The 22,452-nt window shown below is 41.5% G+C and overlaps 1 protein-coding gene across 1 annotated transcript in view; it reads left to right on the top strand.

Moving 5' to 3' along the window:
• The window catches only part of FMNL3 (formin like 3), a 1,635,345-nt gene that overhangs the window by 1,590,729 nt on the left and 22,164 nt on the right, over nt 1-22,452 (top strand). The window contains exon 25 of the mRNA XM_044082195.1: nt 14,596-14,725. Within this exon, the coding sequence (XP_043938130.1) occupies nt 14,596-14,687 (92 nt within the window). The 3' untranslated portion in view covers nt 14,688-14,725. The remainder of the gene's footprint in view (nt 1-14,595; nt 14,726-22,452) is intronic.

The following is a 22,452-nucleotide window of genomic DNA, read 5'->3' on the forward strand; positions in this document are numbered from 1 at the left end:
TGCTGTGTAAAAGACCCTTTTTTTTCACTCAATTTAGAGTTGAAGGATGCCAGACTGGGGAGCTGGAGTGAGTGATAGATAAATCAGCTACTGTTATGAAACTGCATCGCAGCATTTGAAGGGTTCTAATCTTCCCTTGGAAGGAGTTAACTTCAAGGGGGTGAAAGTAGAAGTCTTTATTTTCTTGAGTTAGGAAGGCTTCTAAGGAGGGTGTGATATAATTTGTCTTCTGACAGAAAGAACAGATTTTTTAACATTGAGCAAAAAATATTCTTTTTTTCATAAAGGCACCTTTTAAACATTTCTATCTCAGTGATTTTTTTTTTGGGGGGTGGGCAGTTTGGGTGTGAAGAAGTAACAGCTTCATTGCCACTTTTGCAACATTGAACCAATCTGTGTCTGCCTACCTATAACTCATTAATGACCATGCAGTAACATAGATTCAGAATTGATATGAACTTACTGTGTACATATGAGGTACAAATTCAATCAGTGGTCACATCTTTGCATAACACAGTGCTCTTTGGGACGTAGACTAGCAAGATATTGCAGGCCACCCCAGTTCTGATTCCTACATGACCAGCCAGTTATCAAGATGATGGTGAGAAGAGCTGTGGACACTGCTGCAAGGATTGGTGATATTATTACCCCAGGGCAATAAACTGCATAAGAAGAAAAGAAATGGAAGAGAGTCATTGCATAATGTTTTCACTTGTGGCCTACTAGTACTAGTTTAGCAACTTAGCAATGGGACTCCTGGTTCATTGGTTGGTACTAGGCTATCTGCCCAAAGGCATTTATAAGCCTAGCCAGAATGTGTTGGCTTTCGCCACCCCCTTAGATTAGTTCCCTGTGCCCTCTGTCCAGCAGAGCCACTGAAGTGATTCCAGAGGTAAATTTTCTGTTTCCCATCCACTCGTCAAGGTTTCTTTTGAAGAGTGTTAGCAAGGAGCTCTGCCTAATGTAGATTGGGATCTTGTTCCAAAGCATGGGAAGTCTCTGGGACAGGAATCTATCCCTCCAGCACGTCCTATTTATTGTTGTGAGGTTTAGATCCCTAGAGCGTATGGCTCGAGGGGATAAGGTTTTCTTTAAGTGGAGCATGTCCATCAATTCAGGGTTGGACATGGCCTTGTATGTCAGGCAGAGATCACCTCTGAGTAAGCAGTATGCAACCGAGTACAATTGGAGTTTCTTCAGTTGAGCTCCATAGGGCATCTGTTTGAGGCAAGTGATCCTCTTGGTGAGGTACTTCTGTGGTCTTTCCGGCTGTTGCAGGTGTCTTGTAAGGTACATCCCAAATGGAGCATTGTACTCTGTGATGGATCTGAGTGATGAGTAGAGGGGCACAATGACCTCTTTTGATCTGGATGCAAACCCTTTTGTGATTAGATGGGCCACGTCGAAGGATTTTCTAACCACTTTGGCAATGTGATTATCAAAGGTGAGATTACATTCTACTTGGGTCCCCAGATCCCTTATTACGTCTTCCGTATTTAGGGGACTACCACCTATGTGGTAGCCTGCGGGTACTTTGTTTTGTGCAAACGGGATGACTATGCACTTTTTGGCATTTAGCTTGAGGCCATGATTTTGACACCAGGTATCCATCTCAGTGAGACTCTCTTGGAGGATATCTGTGTCAGCCAGAGAGTCAATTATAGCCCCTAGTTTGCAGTCTTCTGTGAACATGGTCAGCCATAGTCCTCCTGTGCTTGCCTGTACCTCTGAGAAGTATATGCCGAACAGGAGCGGTCCTAGGACTGAGCCCTGGGGAATGCCACTTGTAACCAGTTTAGAGTCTGACCTAGCTCCCGCAACTCTCACCATGTAGGTTCTGTTCGTGAGCCAGTTGGCAACCCATCTTGTGATGTAGGGGTTTATGTTCAGGCTGGTGAGCTTGTCTATAATACCAGAATGGGGAATGGTGTCGAAAGCCTTAGCGAGGTCTAGGTAGGCTGTGTGTACCACCTTTCCCTTGTCTATAGCCTTGGTAACTGTCTCAAAGAACTCCACCAGGTTTAGGAGGCATGATCTGTCCTTAAAGCCAAACTGGGTAGGGTCCAGTGTTTGGAGGTTCCCAATGTCTCTGTTAGAGTTCCATGATGGTGGTAAGGTTGAATAGAGAGCCTTGTCCTTCTGTACAGTACAGGAGGGTCTAGTGCTAGGGTTTATAAGTGCTTTGCTATAAGTTTTAAGCAAGTGCCAGGCTGAGAAATGAATGACTTGAGTGCTTAAGTGGGAGTGGGGATGAAAGTGTGATTGTTGGCAGCCATCTAGATAGCTTTGGAACCATAGGAGAGCAGGAGAATTGAGGTTCAGATTGGAAAGAGCATAAAGTAGTTTGGGTTTGGAAACTGTATCAAAGGCCTTGGATATGGGGCATTTGAAAACAATGGAGTTTACAGAGAGTCATGAAAAAGGGAACGGGAGTGCTAGAGCAAAGATTCATCTGTGGAAAGGGACAGTGTTTATTCCGAGTGTCTATGTTAAAAACTCATATAAACAGCAGAAGTGCATATTCCCTTGGCACCCTTGAAGGAAGATTACATTTGCAGAACTGGTTACCGAGTCAGATTTGTGAATATTTTTCTTTAAAATTGTGTGTGGGTCGATACCAGTGGTGTGACCTGCACGCATCCCTAGCAGATGCTCTAAGTTTCAAAACATTGAAGCCCATATGCCTGATATTTTGAAACCTCAAAAAAAAAGTTAATAAATAAACACAAAAATGAAATGAAACATCCTCTGCTACCTACATATACCAGCTCTGAGATCAAACTGCAGTGAGGAAAATGGCAAAATCCGAGTTCCGCTCTGTATAGCAATCTTAATACAAAGTGTTTGGGATTTCAAAACTTTGGCCATATGGTCTGGGCTATATGGTTTTCGAAGTTTTGAAACTTAAGCATTTGATAGGGATCCGACCTGCACATACCTTTAATGGCCACCAGTCCTACTTGGTGCAGTGATGCAGATCATAGGAGCAAACCTCTGTCCCAACCATACTTAGGTGGTACACTGGCTGGCAAAGATGGGATGCACACCCATCCTCGATCATTATAGTCCTCATATTTGGGAAGAAGGGGTAACCATCCATTATATCCCCTCCCAACTGCAACAAAAAAAATTTACATTATATGCAATGGCGCATAGTGCAGCAGAATCTGGCATTGTTTTCTCACAGCACTTGGGCTCTCTAGTTCAATTCCTCTGTGAACCTATCATCTGCAGTCCACATACCCTTCCTGAGAGACTTCAACAAGGTCTCCCGCTTTCTCCTACATTTTAAAAGATAAAATCAAATATTATTAATGTGCAATGCTGCTAAAGTACACTGTCTACTCCACACTGAATTACCACATCTAGTTATCTAATGCAGCACAGACTGGATCCTTAGGGGTCCAAGAAAAGGAGACAAAAGTAGCATTGATCATTGAAATCGCCTCACCCAGTGACTACAGTGTCCTGCGTACAGAGATACACAAAGTTATAAAATATCAGGATCTGCAAGCAGAAATGAGAGCAATGTGGAAGAAGGATATCCAGATAGTTCCAATAGTAAGAGGAGCAACGGGTCTTACAAAAAAAGAGAGTCTGCCATCATATTTAGATATGTTACCAATACATGTAACTCCATGCAAATTACAGAAGGTGTCATTACTGGGCACATTGCGGATGCTGCAAGGAGCAATTTTGTCTGACATCAAAGAGTGAAACCATACTAATTTTATGAACTTTAATCGTACTTTGACTTAGGAATGGGGTCCATTCCCGTCACCGTATTAGAAACCCAAAAGATTTGGAGAAATTAAAAAGGGAGGGGGGAAAGAACTCAAGTCCATATAATACCAGATGATGTTGAAAGATCTAACACACACACACATCTGGACCTCCATATTATGCAGACAAATAGATCCAAGTTACCAACATGTTGCATATGGAGTCTTTAAAATTTTAAACAATCTACACCTGAAAAAACATGAAAGTGGTCAAATATGCAACACTACTTCTACTCCGCTGTAGAAAAAGATAGTCCTGCAAAAAGGAGAACTTTGTTGAAAAAATGTATAAATAATTTTACACTGACATTTCCGCTGTACATATTGCAATAGTGTTCATAAAATCAAAAGTAATGAAAACAAATACATGCACTACCAGTAGAAACCATACCTCTCAACCTCTTACAGCAAGAAATCTGGACAAAACCATTAATAGAAGTGGGACACTGGACCAAAAATAAGGACATTTTTAGATAGTGCTCTTGCAAACTTAGAATGTCAATAGACTAACAGGTTTTGCATTAGTATGAATTTTTCTGAAGGGTATGAAATCTGAAACTAAATGTCTGTAATTTTTTTCTAACGTCAATGTTTTAAAGATTTGCCACTAATTTGAGAGAAAATCACAATTTTATGAAAAATGGACCAAAAAGATGAGGCAAAAATCTGTACCGTTGAGAGGTAATATATTGACGATAATGTCACTGGCAGACCTGCAATTCTAGCTACAAGAGAATAATACTGGATTGGAAAAGCAAAGTGAAACTAAGAGAACTCGTTCAGAAAAAAAGTACCACGATTTCAAAGCAGAAGGTGGACTGAAACTACAAAATATAGCCTAGTAATTATTGCATTCCACTGTAACTGAAAATGACGCACAAGTTCAGAACCTCAGTTATGCTACTGGGTCACATCGCATTACTTTAAACGAGAATCGGCTACAAGCTAGAAAAGGCAGTTCTACGTGAGTTTCGAGGTGCAGAAGTCATGGACAAGAATTCTGAAGCAAAACTCAGTGACTATTCTTGCTTTTAAATCTGACTAATGACTATGCCTTTAAATCTTAGCTGAAAAGCACTGTATAGTTCAAAATGCGATCACAAGTGCTTGTTGCTCAGCTGGCACCCACAAATGTTATGGAAGCTATGCACCTGTTGCCATAGCTGTTTTTTTTTTTTTTTAATTCCAAATACAAATGTTTGACAGTGTTCACTACAAAAGGATTCCAAAAAAGAAAGAAAGAAAGCAAAGCAGACTGTGTGAAGCAGGAAACAATGTTAAAACTAACTGTGAGCACCTTAATCTTTCATTTCCATTTAGTGCAGTAAGTCAGTGATATTAGAGTCTGAATGCAAGTGACAGCCATATGCGAGAAGTTTTCAATTTATGAAGACGAAAGCGCTTATCGGACATTTAGACTTGTATTTTACAACTGGTGTTTTTAATAGAGTTGTTTTTATTCATTATAAAAAGGAAGGGCATTCAATTATGGGTAATTTGCTTTATTTCACATACGGCTGTCCCTGATCTCACTTACATTGAGTTTGTGGTGTTTTTATTCTTTTTCCAGATATAGTCTTCATGTACAGAAATTTATATGTAATGTTGAAGCAGATCGTGCCATGCTATTAGCTTTCTAAACAGATTAGAGTAACATTTAAAAGTCGTCTGTGATCATGTACCTTTGCTTCCCTTCCTGCTATTTTTGCCTATGTCAAGAATCTTTAAGCCAAGGCATTAATTGATTTAGGTGATATAAGTTACTAAACTCTAAAATCACATTTTATAAAAACGAATATACTCCCAAGTCCCTTGAGGCAGATGTTTCACCTGCAAGCATTTCTATGGAAACAGAACAGTTGTGATTAGAGGCTGAAGTCATGTAAGAATTTAGAGATTGGTATTTCTTTTCGTAAAGTGATTCATCTATGTTTACATTGTTTTCTTAATTAAAGTGTGCTAAAACGGATTACTATCAAAGTTTGCAAAAAAGAGATAAAGGCTTCAGGCTTTATTGACCGCCATAAAAATAGGAACAATTCAACATCTGAGCGAAGGTAAAACTTAATGATAAGAAATATAAAAGTGGTTACATGTATTATTTTAGCCAAGTATGGATGAGAATTAAGATGCAGAACTGGCACTCTAACAAGTGGTTAGCTCTAAAGTGAAAATCCAATACAAGTCAGAAAGGAATGCAAAACCTAAGACTAGTTCATCCTGAGAACTCAAACAAGACTGGAACTGTGGAGTTAAAGGATATTTAAAAGTAAAATGACACTGTGGGTGGGAATGAGAGTGACGTGTTAAAGTGGGTGTGGCTTCTGCAGCTTGAAAGTGGACCTGAATTTTAAACACTGGGATTGTCCCTTTAAGGATTAGGTCACCTTGTCTGCTAAACCATACTTCTTGCCTGAGTTGGTCTCCATGATGTCCTTCAAGGATGCATCTGCAGTCCTTACAAATGGGTTGTCCTGTCGTCAGGCAGCCCTTCGGTTGGCCGGATTCCAAAGTCTGGGTCTGGCCTCGGCTGGTGTCGCACTTCACCCGACGTCATAGCTGCAGTTCTTCGGGTATAAAGGCATCAGCCGATGCCATTTTCCTCAGTCTTTCTTGCAGCGTGGCGCCCGAAGAAGAAGCTGTTCGCAAGTGCCGGTCGGTCAGATCCAGAGATTACTACTACCGAATACTTCTACTACTACCGAAGACTTCTAAAAAGCTAAGTACCCCGTTGGGGACTCTTTCTTGCCTCAGCCGATGTCAGAAAAAGTGAATAACTGTTTAACTTGTGGGAAACAAATACCTCATAAAGATTTCCACTCTTACTGCTTACCTTGTTTAGGCCCAGACCACGACGTAGCAGCTTGTCTAGCCTGTGCTTCTTTTAACCGACGGACGCTTAGACGTCGATCGGAATTTGCTGAGGAGTTTTTCGGCTCCGCTTTTGCTTACATTATGCCGTCGGATCCTCCGACTACGCAAATATCTAAAAAACGCAAGGAAAAGGACCGACACTCGCGGTCCGCGGTTTCGGCCGAAACCGCGGTTAAGCCAACCACGAGTGTCTCTGTTTCGGCTGAAACCGAGCACGCGGTTCTTCCTTCAGCCGAAAGCTTACCTCCTACCGAGGCCTCTTCCAACCTGGTGGAATCGGCTACTGAAATTCCACCTGCTCTTGCAAGTTCCCAGGGTCTATCTGATACTATCCCCTTGGATATTTCAACCCCTGCACGTGGAGCTGCTAGGCCACCTGCAACCATGTCGATTAAGGCCTTTGCCAGGGCTAAAGCAGCTAAATCTACTAAAACTGTGCCTGCTAAGACCCCCTCTCACAGGCCTAGCTCTAGTTCACAAATGCTTAGTCTAGCAGAGGATCTCATTTCTTTGATCCGGGGATCCCAACCTCACCCAGACAGGGCCTCTCACCCACCTCCAGAGAAGAGGCCTAGAGCAGAGCCCCCTGAGCCAGTTTCTACAGATGACTCCTCTGATGATACTAACCCTCCAGAGGACCCTTTCTCCCCTTATGAAGACTCTGATGCTGAAGAGTCCATTCCTTCTGCCTCTCCGCCTGAGGAATTTTCCTTTGGGGAAACCTTGCATGCTATGAGGGAACAATTTCAGTGGCAGGGCCAGGATTTTTCAGACTCTAGAAAAAGGCTTAGAACCTTTCTGCTTACCACAGCATAGGCCTTTAGCCATCCCTCCAGTTCTTACTGTTGTGGATGATGCATTTAATGATGCTTGTACTGCTCCTGACTCTCTTCCTCCGACCCCTGCTAAGCCCGATAGGTACTACAGGGTCCCGGACACACATTATCATTTGTATAAGGCTCCTTTTGCAGATCCCGAAACTATCTCCCAGGGACCTAAGGCGGTAGCAGCTACCTCTGCCAAAAAAACCCTCCCCTCTGAAAGGGAATCCAGGGCCTTAGAGAGATGGGGTAAAAAAATTTACACTTCTGTTACTCTTTCAGCTAGGGCCTTGAACTGTCAATTCCACATGATCCAGTATCAAGAATTTATGTTAGACCAATTAACTAAACAGCTGTCCTCAGATGAACCATTAGACAAAAAATCTGTTCAGGAAATGGTACATAACATTCAGCAGGTCAGTAATCATTCCTTAAAGTGCGGCTATGATGCACTGGAGGCTTCCTTTAGATCAGCCATGACTGGCACAGTGATCAGAAGACATGCATGGTTAAAAGAGCAGGCCTTACCAGACCATGTCAAATCAAAGCTACTAGATGCTCCCATGGACAAGATCAATTTGTTTGGCTCTCCTGCACAACAGGTGCTGAAGAAGATGGAAGAGAAGGCAAAATCTGTCCAGACAGTCAAAGATTTCTTACAAGTCCAACCTCCAAGGTTTAGCAGGAATTGGCCCTCCAAGAATTGGTCCTTTCCAGACACCTCCAGAGCTCAGAGAGGCAGGAATAGGCGCTCAAGAGGCAGAGGTCAATCCAGAGGTGCCTACAGGGGAAGTCAGTGGCAGGCTAACCAGCGAGGTACAGCCACGGATACAGCCACCACCACTACTACAGGACAATCACAGTGACTTGGCTCTGGCACCGCCTACCAGGGAACAACTTCAAGCACCCTTAGGCGGGAAACTAGCCTTATTTTCAGTGAACTGGCATTACATCACAGGAGACAAGTGGATTTTGCAGACAATAGACCAAGGTTACAGCTTTCACTTCCATACTCTACCAAGGAAGAGAGGAATGCCAAACCTACCTCCAAATCAAAAGGCAGAAGCTCTAAAACAAATAACTCACTAAGGATGAGAGCTGTAGAAAAGGTACCATCTATGGAGCAAGGACAAGGATTTTACTCCAGGCTCTTCCTGGTACCAAGAAAAGAAAACCAATGGAGACCTATTCTCGACCTGTCCGCTTTAAACACATACCTCATTGTCCCAAAATTCAAAATGCTGACTCTACAGCAACTTCTTCTCATGTTGGGCAAGGAGTCTTGGCTGGTAACTCTAGATCTCAAGGAGGCATACCTGCACGTCCCCATACGACCAAATTGCAGAAGATACCTCAGATTTCTTGCAGGATCAGAGCATTATCAATTCTCAGCATTGCCCTTTGGCTTATCTACTGCACCCAGAGTGTTCACGAAATGCCTGGCATCAGTAATTGCTCATTGCAGGCTTCAGGGGATCCAAATCTACCCTTACCTGGACAACTGCCTGTTGCAAGCGGACAACAAAAACAAGCTAGCAGAGGACTTGAAAAGGGTCATTTATCTACTGCAAGCCCTGGGATACACAGTCAATATAAAAAAGTCAAGGCTGATACCATCCCAAAGGATAACCTTTTTGGGTGCAGAGTTGGACACATCAAAACAAATGGCATTCCTAACAGTAGAAAAACAGGAGCAACTGCCTCTCTACTTCTTGGCATTAACAAAGCAGAACCAGCTAACAGCAAGAAAAGTCCTGCAAGCCTTGGGTTTCATGGCATCCTGCATAATATTGGTTCCACATGCCAGACTGCATATGAGAAAGTTACAGTGGTACCTAAGGAATTTATGGTCTCAGCACAAGCACAGCCTAGAAACCCAAATTCCAATAATCCCATGCCTGAAGCAAGAATTCCAATGGTGGGCTCAGGCCTGTCAATCGAACAAAGGACTGCCCTTCCACAGCACTCAACCAAGCCAGACCATCACAACGGACGCCTCAGACCTCGGTTGGGGGGCACACATGCTGGACAAGTGCATACAAGGCTTATGGACTCAAGACCAGCTGCAGCTGCACATAAATCAAAAGGAAATGCTGGCAGTAAAACTGGCAATTCAGACATTCAGACCATTTCTTCGACAAGGTCAACTGTTGATAAGGACAGACAACACCACAGTTTTGTGGTACATCAACAAACAGGGAGGCACACACACGTACCCTCTATGCCGGATGGCAATGGACCTCTGGAATGTGGCCCTGAGCTTCAACATTCAATTACAAGCAATTTTTGTGCCAGGAAAAGAAAACATTCTGGCAGACATACTAAGCAGAACTACCACGGATGCCCACGAATGGATGCTGCATCCGGACATCTTCAAAACAATTACAAGAGAATGGGGACTACCAGAAATAGACTTATTTGCATCCCCACGCAATCACCAACTGAAGAAATTCTGCACAAGGACGTACCACCCACTTGCTTGGAAAGTGGACTCCCTATCTTTCAGTTGGAAAAACCTGACAGCATATGCATTCCCACCACTTCCTTTGATGCACAAGGTGCTATTGAAGATCAAAGAGGACCATCCAAGGATCATCCTGATAGCTCCAGACTGGCCAAGGCAACATTGGTACCCATTACTGAGGAGCATGTCTCGGGAACAAATATGGCCTCTACCCCTAGTTCCCTTACTGTTAACACAGAACAACTACAACACCCTGCATCCAAACCTGAAAACACTGCAGCTGACTGCCTGGAACATTGCATAACACCAAATAACCCAAACTTATCCCAAAGGGTTAAAGACATTATCTTGGAGGCTCGCAGACCCTCAACAAGAAAAAATTATTCAGCAAAATGGAAAAGATATCACATTTGGAGTACTGCAAAAGGTGAAAATGTGTCACTGGTAAACATAGCCAACATCCTGGAATACTTGGCAGAGCTCTTCCACAACGGCCTGTCCTATTCTTCCATTAAGATTCATGCGTCAGCCATTTCAGCAGAATACAACTTGGATCCTCCAGTCTTCTCACATCCTCTGCTCAGGCAGTTTCTGAGAGGAATTAAAAATGTAAAACCACCTAGGAAGCCACCATTGCCAGCATGGGACTTGAACTTTGTGCTAGAAAAGTTGACACTCCCTCCTTTCGAACCAGCAGCAACAGCAGAATTACAATACTTATCATGGAAAACTGCTTTCCTGCTGGCAATCACTTCAGCAAGAAGGGTATCTGAGCTACAGGCATTAATGGCAGTACAGCCCTTCCTGATCTTCCATCAAGATAGAGTGTCCATGAGAACAAATCCTACTTTTATGCCAAAGGTGGTCTCCAGGGTATCTTTAAATCAAGCTATCCACCTACCTACATTCTTCCCCAACCCACAGAACAGGGGAGAAAGACTTTTGCATACCTTGGATGTACATAGACAATTACGCTACTACCTGGACAGAACCAAGAGCAATAGAAAAACTGACCAGCTACTAGTAGCATATGCAACAGGAATGGAAGGAAAAGCAATTTCAAAACAGACAATCTCTAAGTGGATAGGAAATTGCATTAGATTTTGTTACTCCTACCATGGGAAGAAAACTCCAGAAAACATCAGGCCTCACTCTACAAGGGCCACAGCCACTACCACAGCTTTTCTATGAGGAGTGGCTACCAAAGACATATTCTAGAGGCTGCTACTTGGAGCTCCGTGCATACATTTGCCAAGCATTATAATTTACCTTTATACTCCAGATCCCGAGCAGGTTTTGCCACTGCTGTTTTGCAAGGGATCTTAACTACACCATAATCTTATTTCTCCTCCTCCCCCAGTTAGGCTATGGTATTCTACCCATTTGTAAGGACTGCAGATGCATCCTTGAAGGACATAGTACAGTTTTGTACCTACCATAAATGTAGATGTCCGATAGGCATGCATCTGCAGTCAGGATTACCCACCCTCCTTCCCCTCTGTGGTACTCCTAGGGTATTTGCCCATCTTGTAGCTGGCTGGGGGAATCTATTATGGTGTATTTGTTTGTATATATGTACATACATGCTTATTTTTTGTTTGCTGTCTACTATTTGGAACCATTTGCATTTATCCAAATTTAGCCTTCCTAGAGGGCACCTGGCATCTGGGGCAAGAAACACTGAGGAAAATGGCGTCGGCTGATGCCTTTATACCCCAAGAACTGCAGCTATGACGTCGGGTGAAGTGCGACACCAGCCGAGGCCAGACCCAGACTTTGGAATCCGGCCGACCGAAGGGCTGCCTGACGACAGGACAACCCATTTGTAAGGACTGCAGATGCATGCCTATCGGACATCTACATTTATGGTAGGTACAAAACTGTACTTTTGTTTTAAAGCATTCAGTTCACATTGACTTTTGCATTTCTTGTGAAAAGCAAACTCTGGGAATTAGCTGTATAACATGTTGGCTATTAAGCAACTGTCCATGTACTGTTTCTGTAGGGCAGCTATGATTAGTAAGCTTTTTCTTGTTTTTACCAAGATCAGAAAGTGAATGGATTTTAATGCAGAGCATGTCTCCTTATCTTGGAAGCTGTATTCACCACTTCTTTTTCCTCTGTGTGCTAGCAAACACCTTCCTGGTTATGTTCTGTGTCATTCCTTTGTGTTGCCTTTAATGAATTCTTCAGACATCTCAAAATACAGGGTGTATGTGCTGTCAACATAGTCAAAACTGGGTTGGTTACTTAAGGAATCTTAGAACCTATCTCATTGCTCTACAGCAATGTTACTCAGTATTTGTTTATTACATCTTAATTTGCCGACTGATCACCTCAGCCAAGGCTTGTCCAGTCAGCGGTGTAATCTTTCACTTCTGGCCAACTCCTCCTCCACCCCTCATTACATACTTCACTGCATTTGATTTTAATGGTTTTAACGTATAGTACTTTAAATATTCCTCTTCTGTTTTTCCCTGTACTCATTGATCATTGGACAAATTAGTGCTCTTGCATATACTGCTATATATAAATATATATTCTATATAAAAGTTATTTGTGTTCTTGGTCACATGTTAGTAGTCTGTCTACTACATTCATTCTTCCCTGTCGAGGAATGCTGCATCTAAGAGCTGAGTTGAACATTCTTTAATATGGGATATATAAAAAGGTGCATCTCTACATCACTGAATTCCAGTCTGTGACTTGCACTTGTACCTAAAGAGAAGGAAGCATTGCTTTTAGTTTCAAGCCAGGAGATGACACGTGCTTTGGGACATAAACCCACTGCATACCTCTTAATTTCTCTTAAGAATTCTAGAAAAGGCCCAAAATTGGGGCAATTTTTGAATATTATTTTAACTCACTTAAGGGTTTCGGGGTTGGCATAATGGTTAAACTGTTTACCTTACAAACACAAGATGTAGGATTTGAGTCTCAAATGGGGTAATTAACTAGGCTTAAAATGGCCCACAAGGCAATTAGACTAGTGCTGACCTATGAACGTCACTTATTGTGTTTTGCATCAACATGCATTTTGTGAACAAAAAGAAGTATGAAACTTTGCCAGTCATTATTGACTGACTGTAATTCTCAGTAATTTACTATTTTTATTTATTTTTTTAATTTTATTTTGCATTTGTTGACCGGGATAATCCAACTGGATGCATGTCCATTTTCAGCGGAGGCCCGGGGAGAAAAGCTCCAAGGGTAAGCAGATAGCATTACATAATACCAGCATTACATATTACAGATTATTTACAGTGATTACATAAGTAAGCAAGTTAAACAAGTTCCACAGGTTAATCCCGAGCGTAACTCAGGATTAAATTAAATTACACAGTAAGATGGTTAACAGATTTTTACACATTCTAGAGAGAGTTAGCCATGCTTGATACATTGACATAGCCAGTTAAGTAACAAATGTTGTTTGAGTCTAGTTTTAAATTGACCTAAGGTAGAAAGTAAGGTAATATCAGCTGGAAGAGAGTTCCAGGGTCTACTTACAGAGTTTGCAAAGAGAGAGTCACCGGCTGTGTTTAATTTTGCTAGTCTGAATTAGTAGTTTGTTAGAGGATCGAAGCGGTCTAGGATTGTTAATAGGGGGTGATAATATTTGTAAGTGCAGGACTGTTGTCTGGATTATAGAAGATTTTATAGGCCATAATCAGTTTGTTGTACTGCATTAGGCTGGGTAGTTTAAGACACCCAAGCTGATTTAGATTGATGCAATGATGTGTCCTAAAAGGCAGCCCTTCCTTTACTAGGAAATTAAAATGTTAAAATGTTTACGTGGGACAGTGGAAAAATACTGAGACAAAATCAGGGATGTTCTGCAGATCAGATAGTTGAGATATGTTCAGATGTTATGGTTTGCTGTTACAGTGATGGAAGTGCTACTGTTTTGGCAAGTTATTTACATGCAACTGTAGTTTTCACAGTATGAGAACTGAATATGTCACCAGGATAACACTGGATCCTTTGACAGCTTGGAAAATGGGCTGGATGTTGACTGACAGCAGTAAGCTGAGACCACAGCATTGGGAATCTTGCTGTAAGAGCCTAAAAGAAGGATCTAGACATTATTTTCCAACAACTGTTGAGTACTGGCACAAATTTTTCTTGTAGAGCGGTGTACGTTTGTCTAATTCGGCATCTAGTTGATAGCCAGTTGCAGAATTCACTTCAGAGCTTGCATTATGTTCTGGTACGACTTCACCTTTGTGTATAGAATCCTTATGTGCTGAAAGTGGTGGTGGTGGTGGTAGTGCTGGGCAGTCTGATTGATTAGTAGTCATTTCAAGAACTATACAATCTTGCAATGAGAGTGACACCAGTGTTTTTGTATTGTGGATCTGCTGTTCTGGTGAGTATTTGCATATCTGCATTTTGGTGTTGGTTGTGAACATACAGCTGTACATTTAGCACCTGCTGTAGGCCATGTTTGGGTAATGTTGAGTTGTTTGTGCAATCAGCATCTCATTTTCATATTTAGATGTTAATGATGTGACTTTGCACTCAGCACCTCATGTTGCTATGTTGATGTTATGTATTTGTTGTTTATGTAATCATGTTTTGTGTGTTTTGTAGTCTCTTTTGTTGTGCAATGTAACTTTTTCTTCCTTGCATATTCACTGATTCTTTCTCCCTGCAGCATTGAAGAGCATCCCTTTCACAGCCCGAACAGCCAAGAGGGGTTCCCGGTTCTTCTGCGACACGTCCCTCTATGAGGAGTCTAACTGTTAACACCAGTGCACCTTAGAAAACTGAAATATAACAAAAAGGTTTTTCTCTTCTCATATGTAAACTTCTTTGCATGTACCTTATCCTGCATGCAATTCTTTATCAGGCATGTTGATTCCAGATCCCTTATAAGTGCAGTAGCATCTTTAGTGCATCTATTAACTTTTCATCTTTCTGCATTACAGCAGCTGCCTCGGCCAGTATTCCCATCCAATGTGATAGTTGATTTCTAGAATTCCTTTTCCCCAGTGCAGTTACTGAATCTTTGAATGTTTCTCGTATAGTGCTACAGTGGAAATTCTAAAGTTTGTTTCTGTAGTCCTCTGGTTTCTGATATACTGCAGCTTTCCTTTGGATGAGGCTCCTTATTACGGAATTTGTCTTGGTGCAGTTTTCATATACCCAAACCATGTTTTTTTGGTGTGCGAAGTTGCATGTCCAGTCAAGTAGGTGCTAAATCATCAATCAGATTCCCTTCATAGTATGTCACCTGACTGTCATGCAGTGGACGTTTTACTTAATGCAGTTCTTAAATTGTATGAACTGCCTTTACTGCCTGTAATCACTAATAGATTTTGCTGCTGTCCTTTCTTAGGTGTCAAAAATGGGAATGCTGAAGAGATGAAACTTCATTTTTGAGTGCATGTTAACTGCGGAATAAGAGAGAGGGGTCTGAGACTAAAGAAACAGCCTTGTTCTAATGGACTTGTCAGTAAGGAGTGCAGGACCCTCCCCTTTGTCAGCTCTGATTTTCTCTTTCTGCAGCACAGCTGCACTTAACTTCAGGATAATCTGTCCTGTGCATTCCAGTCACCAGCGTAGTTACTTCCTGCCATATTTACCTGTTATTCAGTATGTATTATGACAGCAGGGTGCTGTGGTTGTTACTGTGGCTGTCTGCTGTCTGCTCTGGGTTTCAGTCCAGTTCTCCAAATGCTGTTTCTGTGGAGTTTGATTACTACCACTCTGCCTTTACAGAAGCACCCATTAGCTCCAAAATATGTTGCTTAGGTGGATAAGGGCTGTTTTTCTTTTAGAGTAGCCAAAGTTTGCATTGTGATGTTAAAGTCTCCTCTGTTAAACTACATTTGACACACTGGGGCTGACAGTTAATGAAATAAAATAATTTGCTCAAGGATGTGCTCTATGCATTTCTTGCACATCTCAGCAATGTCTCCTTAAAATTCTTTTTGAGCAGACTATTTGTTGTTGCACCCATTTTCATAACTTCTAGTATTAAGGGGTTGTTTACTCTGTACTCCCTTAATGTTATGTGGGCATTTAAACTGACGGGACAGAACCCCAAATAAGATAGATAGAAGTTTGCCTTTCAGGGTTCTTTTAAGAGTGCATTGTTTTGATCTGATGCATTTAGCTTAGATTTGCTATGTGTCAGTACTGTTGTGATGGCTCACATAAAACTGAAAGGCATCTTCAGAAATGCTTTTCTAGCCACATTGATCTACAAAGTAGCTACACAGTGTACACCTTTGTGAAACTATGTTCTGGATGCCTTCTCTATGCATCATCAGACAACACCTTATCATTTGCCCAAGTAAACCTCCGCTCTTTCTGTGGAAGTTTGAGGTTGTTCGTTCATTGATGATGCATATGAATGAAGACTGATGTACAGGAAGGTGGGGAAAATTGCATTACTCTGTTGCACAGCTGGTCAATTTAATGATTTATTTTTTCATCTTTTGTCTTACAGTTCCAAGTTTTAAGACAAAGTTTTGTGGTCCTGCTTTTCAGTACCAAAATAGCTATTGAATTTTTGTGAGGTTATGACTTAGCTAGCTGGATCACTATTCTGTCTCTGCAATAAACAAAATTAAAAGAAATTGCAAAGATAAACAGCTATGCACAAAGTTCTGCACTTTAGTTTGGTCATGTGCAGTCCTAACATTTATCAGTCAACACTATAGCTTGGTTATAGTAATAGGCTGTGAATACCCTACATACAGCAGATCAAGTTTCACAACCTCTGGTTAAATTTCACGTTTTTGAGCAAGTCCTTTAAATAGAACAGAGTTGTTGGATCACTCCCATGAAAGGTAGTTGCGACCTGTTATGACTTTGCTCTTAACAGAAATTAAATTGTTGGCTTCCTCTTTTTTCGCTGCATTTCATTTTTTTGGTGATGACACGAGTGGAGGAAGTTGGAATAACTGTTTTCTTTAGGCTCTCTCCAATGTTTAGTTTACTGAGGGATTAATGTAATCTTAAGTCAGCTCTTTAGAGCCTTTCTCATCCATAGCGTTTGGATGTTCCAATTCTGGTTCTGCTGCAGTGCTCCACTCCCCTGCTGTTTTGGTCGAATTGGGTGTTCCTCATGAGAATATCTGATAGTAAAAGATTGTTGATGATGCCAGTTATGCATCATACTCTTCTGCTGTCTTTGCCAATTCTGATCCTTTGCTTGAGTGTGGTACTGTTAGTCTTATAGATTGGCACTTTCACGGATGGACTCATTGGGTTTCTGTGTTGCGTCTGCTACTGCAGTGCAGTGTTCTCCCACCTTCTGTTGTTTTACCACTGCATCTGATGTTGTTTACACCTTCCATCAGCCATTTGCATTGTTCACTGTCCTGGGTATTACCCAGTGAGGTAGAGAGCTGAACTGGGGAGGCCATTGGACAGGTTGCCTTAGCAGATTGTGGTCTTGCCAACATTCTAACAATAAGATTTTTTTTAATTTTATCCCTAACCCCTCCTCTGGGGGGGGGGGGGACAGATGATCTGCATATGGAGACCACATTGCTGTCCCTGATGCATTTGCATGATCACATTTTTTGTGATGAGAGTTGCTGTCAAATTATTTTGGTGACTGAACACCCACCCATGGGACTGTGTCCTGTCTAGCCAGCCTTCTCTCAGGAATTGTGGCACTGAATGGCCCTGGACTTGCCCCCTGCTTCCATAGATGGGTATGCCTTGACCCAGTCCCCCCACCAGCTCTGTTAAATGCCCAAGCTGCTAAATGATCTTGAGTTGCCTGGGCCATAGTCAAGGCTTTATCCCTGTGTGCCACCAGAAGTGTGCAAGTATGCTTTTCCTTGTGTAAACTAAATCCTTCTGTAGCTGTTGTGGTGGGAAAGTCAAAGATGATGTTGATTGTTCTCCCTTGGTCCATAGGGACTCATGAGTGCTAATGAAGCCCTTATTTTTCTACATTATCATGTGGGCTTCACAACTGACCTCAAGGTCATATGAAAGGGATTGTGCGTCTCTCATCTCTGATTAATATGAGTTAGCTCATAGTTCTTGATTACTTGTGTTGGTCCTTTTGCCTTTTCTATGAAGAACACTTGTGTAGCATTTCAAACTGAGGGGGACCTTAAAAATGCAACAATTTCCATGAACTACATTAATCTAGTTTCCACTAGAAAAACCATTGCTGCAATACGATTCACCACTGAAGGAAATTAACCACAGGCAGACATCTACCCATCTCCCAGGCTTCCACAGCTTTGGACATCCTTGGAAAGATGTTTGCATCTTCTGTATGCTGAGGATATCAATAGGGTGCTGGTTAGAAAAAAGGAGAGCAGCATCTGGCTTCTGTAGGTCTTTTTTGCCACCTCATTGCATTTGGGTAGTTTGTTCGTTGGTCTCAGCCAGAAGACTTCCAAAATGATGAGTGCATTTTGGGAACATTTGTTGCTCTTTGCCATTTTTATTTTTTGATGTATTGTATTGCACTTTTGACAGACAATTGTCAATTTGAAAGACCATTGTCTTCCATTAATTTTAGCTTTTCTGACTTTGATGTTTGGAGACCTTTCCGAGGTTGTAATATTCCTTGTAAAGATCACTAATAAAATTTACCTATGGGTGACATTTTACTGAAGAGCTACCACTTTCAGTGTGTGTTTTCTTGTTAATTGTTCTGTGCTAAAGCTTGCTGTGTAAGAAACCAAGTTTTTTTTAGCACCAGTAGCATCTGGCTTTAAGCCAAGAGGTATCTGTTCATTCTTTTTTGGGAGATTCTTCTGCTAGCAAGCCAGAAAAGCTCAAATCAAAATGCTTGCCTAACTTAGAAAAACCTAGAAAGTTGGCAGCTGAAGAAAGCGAATCCATGGCCAAGATACGTGAAGCTTCAGTGACATCATTAGTCCTGTAAGGGACTGAGGATACTGGCCCCATTAAGGTACAGCTTTATCTGATGCCTCCTTGGAGACTGACAGCATGATGACAGCTTTGATGGTTCCCAAGCATACATAAATTTTTCTGCTAAGTTACAGCTAGATGCTGGTTCCCAGACAGATGCAGATGATTATTAAATGGTTTGTTATTACTAAAGAACACTCCCTTTTTGGATTTACTAGCACTTTCTTTTTCAGTAATTAGTTTCAGTGAATGGCGAAAAATTCAGGCTGGGTAAACCTGACATAGTCTTCCCTTTAGGAAAGATGATTCCTCTGTTAGAAATGAAGGCGAGCTTTTTTCCAGAGTTAGCCCTCCAATTTGGACATTGACGAAGAGGAGGAAGAAGACCTCTGGTGTAGACTTCCTCCTTGGATGATACAGATGGAGTAGTGTCTTTCCTTGGGTTCTTCAGCATTTCCAGATGTAGAGGCCTCCTTTAGGGAAAAAAATACATTTTAATCAAGAATGTTCTAAAGGGGAAGGGGTTTATTAAGAACTGCCTGACTCTTGCAAAATATATTTTGGAATTGCTAAGGAATGAAAAACCTAAGTCGATGATTTATTCCTGCGTGTCAGGCATTTAAAAATGCTTTTAATAATGTATCCCTGGATGTGAATTCTTAGCCACAGGTCTTTAAACACGACAGATTTTATAGAGTAGAGGGAAATGTCCAAGTACGTGTCTACAAAAACTCTCTGGCATTTTTAGCCATTATTTCCTTGCATGCCATAAGAGGATCTAAGCTGTCATCTGCTAGTAATGCCCCTCCTTTTGATAAAAAGTAGTGTATTGGATGTATTTGGTTAAGAAATATGTATATATTTATAGCATCTTGTCTCTGACATGGTCATCTTTTAACAGATCACTACTATCCAAACTGTAGTTGTTGCCTTTCCTTCTGAATCAACCTGTGTGCTTGCAGGCTATTAGTATTCTTCTGCGGTAGGGCAGCTGCTGTCTTACTCTCTCTTCTGTTGTAGTCATTTAACCACTGAATCCCTCTCCAGTACTACTCTTACTGACTGAGTACTTCTGCTGTAGTCATACCTCTCAACTGCTGAATGCTAAAAATCATAAGCACTAGCTTTAAAAATCTTAATAGACAAACAAATAGAAGTGTGCCCCCCCCAAAAAAAAAAAAACAAAATTGGGAACAAAAAAAATTCCAATTTCAAAAGACTTTAGGGCTGTAGCAAATAGCTTATACAAGCTCATTGATGCAGTCCTATGAGTTTCAAAAGGCCGGTGCCTGCTTTTAGGGCTTCTAGCTGTAGTGTACTGAATGGACCAATAGTACATCTAGACAAATGGACCAGTACCACAGCTGCCTATGCTGCCTGTCCATTTATCTCACTTCGTAGTGACACTTATCTACTGAAATGACCAGTAGCATAGTGCAGCTAGAAAAACAGCCAGTAGCATAGCTATCTGTGATCTTTGTCCGTTTTTCTAGCTGCACTGCATAATTGTTCTCTTCAACAGACTAGTAGCGCATTGCAACAGGAAAAATTAACAGTAGCATAGGCAGCTAGAAGACTATGGTCTGTTTATTTCTAGATGAACTTTGCTATTTTTCCATTCAGCTTGCCAAGGCACAGTGTAGCTAAAAGCCCAGTGCAAGTCTTGACTCCATTTTGACTGAGCACAAATAGGAGCTATCAAAGGGCAAGGTAAAGCAACAGAACAAACATTAAAATAGGTCCCAAAATTGGATCTCTCCACTGAATGCGGACCAGTTGAGAGGTATGTCAGTGTACTTACTTACTCACATAATTCCTTTCCTGTAGTTTAGTTCTGAAACTGTAGTGCAGCTGCAGATTTTTAGGAGCACACTATTGTAATGCAGTTATCAGCTCACCAGTTGCTTTTCTGTATTTCATTTACCTTTGTAGTTTTTTTTTTTTTTTTTTTTTTTGGTTCGGCTATACTGATCTCTGACCTTCTTGACCCATTCACATTGCTTCAAACTCTGCCTAATCTCACCTTAACCTTTTTGTAGATGAGGCCCCTCTTTGCAGATGAAATATTCCTTTTGGCATTTATTACAGAGGTGAGGAGACTCCCCCCCCCCCCCTCACCAAAGTTCAGTACACCTGTGCAAACTCCCTACTGTCATGCTGCTCCTTTTTCCATGAACAGGTAAGTTTCTGATTTCTAAATCTTACAGCTGTAAATTACAAAATTCATGGACCAAGCAAAAGGCATCAGAAAACTTTTCACTGGCTTTTTTTATGGGATTTTATCCATATACAAGGGTCTTTTCCTCCCTGTCCCAAATCCTTGCACTTAATTATTCTCAAAGTAGCCACATGTTTCAGGTAAGAAAAAATACACTGCTCTTTTGTTAATAGTTACATATTGAGACCAAAACTAAGAAGCTTTCCCTCCATGCACTGCTTTCTGGATTTTGGAACCTGCGTTAACCACGACATTCAGTACATTACCCTCCTTGCAAGAAACCCATATGCCTCCCCCAGGAGTAATGAGCTAGCCTTTGGCCACTTGTTTCACTCCATCAGTCTTTGTCTGTTGATTCCTACATCTAAGTGTGTGATGGGTACAGATTTATGGTTTGCCTCTGTGCCAGTGGGTCACCTGTCTGTCCCATAGTGCAGTTCCTGACTATCCAAATTTGTCTTGCAATGTGGTTATTCATTACCCAACTCTTATCTTCAGTAGCTCTTTTCTGACTGTCCCACATTGTAGGTAGTGACTGCTCAAATGCTACTTTTCTAATAGTTAATAAATCCTCAAGTCCATCTTCAGTAGTGCAACTAATGACCTCCTGGATCCCCTGCACCAAACTCCTTGAATCTTTTCCTTTAGCTCAGTTGATGATTCGGCATCTTATCCCATCATACAGTTTGACTCTGCAGTTCCCTGCCCCAACATATAGTTACCGAGTTCCAGCATCTTTCATCTGTGGTACAGTTGCTACCTCCCTGTATCCTTTTTTGTAATTTATGTTCTAGCTTTTAAATTCCTCTCTTCTGACCCCAATTCCTGTCCTGCACTCACCTAGGCCATCTGCAATGCATCTGACTTCTTAAATCCATGCCATGATGTATGAATCATGACTTTCTGAATCCTTTTCCTGTAATTCATATACTCCATGAATTTCTGATCCTGTAATGCAGGTACTGATTTCCAGAATCTGCATCATTCTCCTGTAGTTTAGCTACTAACTTTGTGACTCTTTCTCTAGTAGTGCAAATGTTAACTTCTGCTGACTCCTGAAAGTCCAGTAGCTGGGCTTAATCGTTTTAGTGCTGCTGCACAGACTAATGGCACTGCTGCCAGTTTCCCATGTCTGGAAGGGCAGTGGCATATTTTCAGCACCATCTTATGTTACTTTGTGTAGCCAATAAATCTGGTCTCTAATGCAGGTGTTGTTTCTTTAGTTATCTCTTCTGCTGTGCAGCTGTGCCCCTGCTCCCCTTTTCTGCAGTATTAATTTACTGGAAGTAAGTTACAAAAGTCTGCCATCTCAAAGTTCTTAAATTCTTTCTAATGTATGCACACATCTTGCTGCTTTGCAAAAAGGCAGCAAGATCGTTTCATTTCCAGTCTTGTGGTAAACTGCAGTTAAGTATAACCTAGTTAGATTCATTTTACTAA

Source organism: Protopterus annectens, chromosome 9.part0 (genome assembly GCF_019279795.1).
Source record: "Protopterus annectens isolate FY-2018-M chromosome 9.part0, PAN1.0, whole genome shotgun sequence".
NCBI classification, from domain to species: Eukaryota; Metazoa; Chordata; order Ceratodontiformes; family Protopteridae; genus Protopterus; species Protopterus annectens.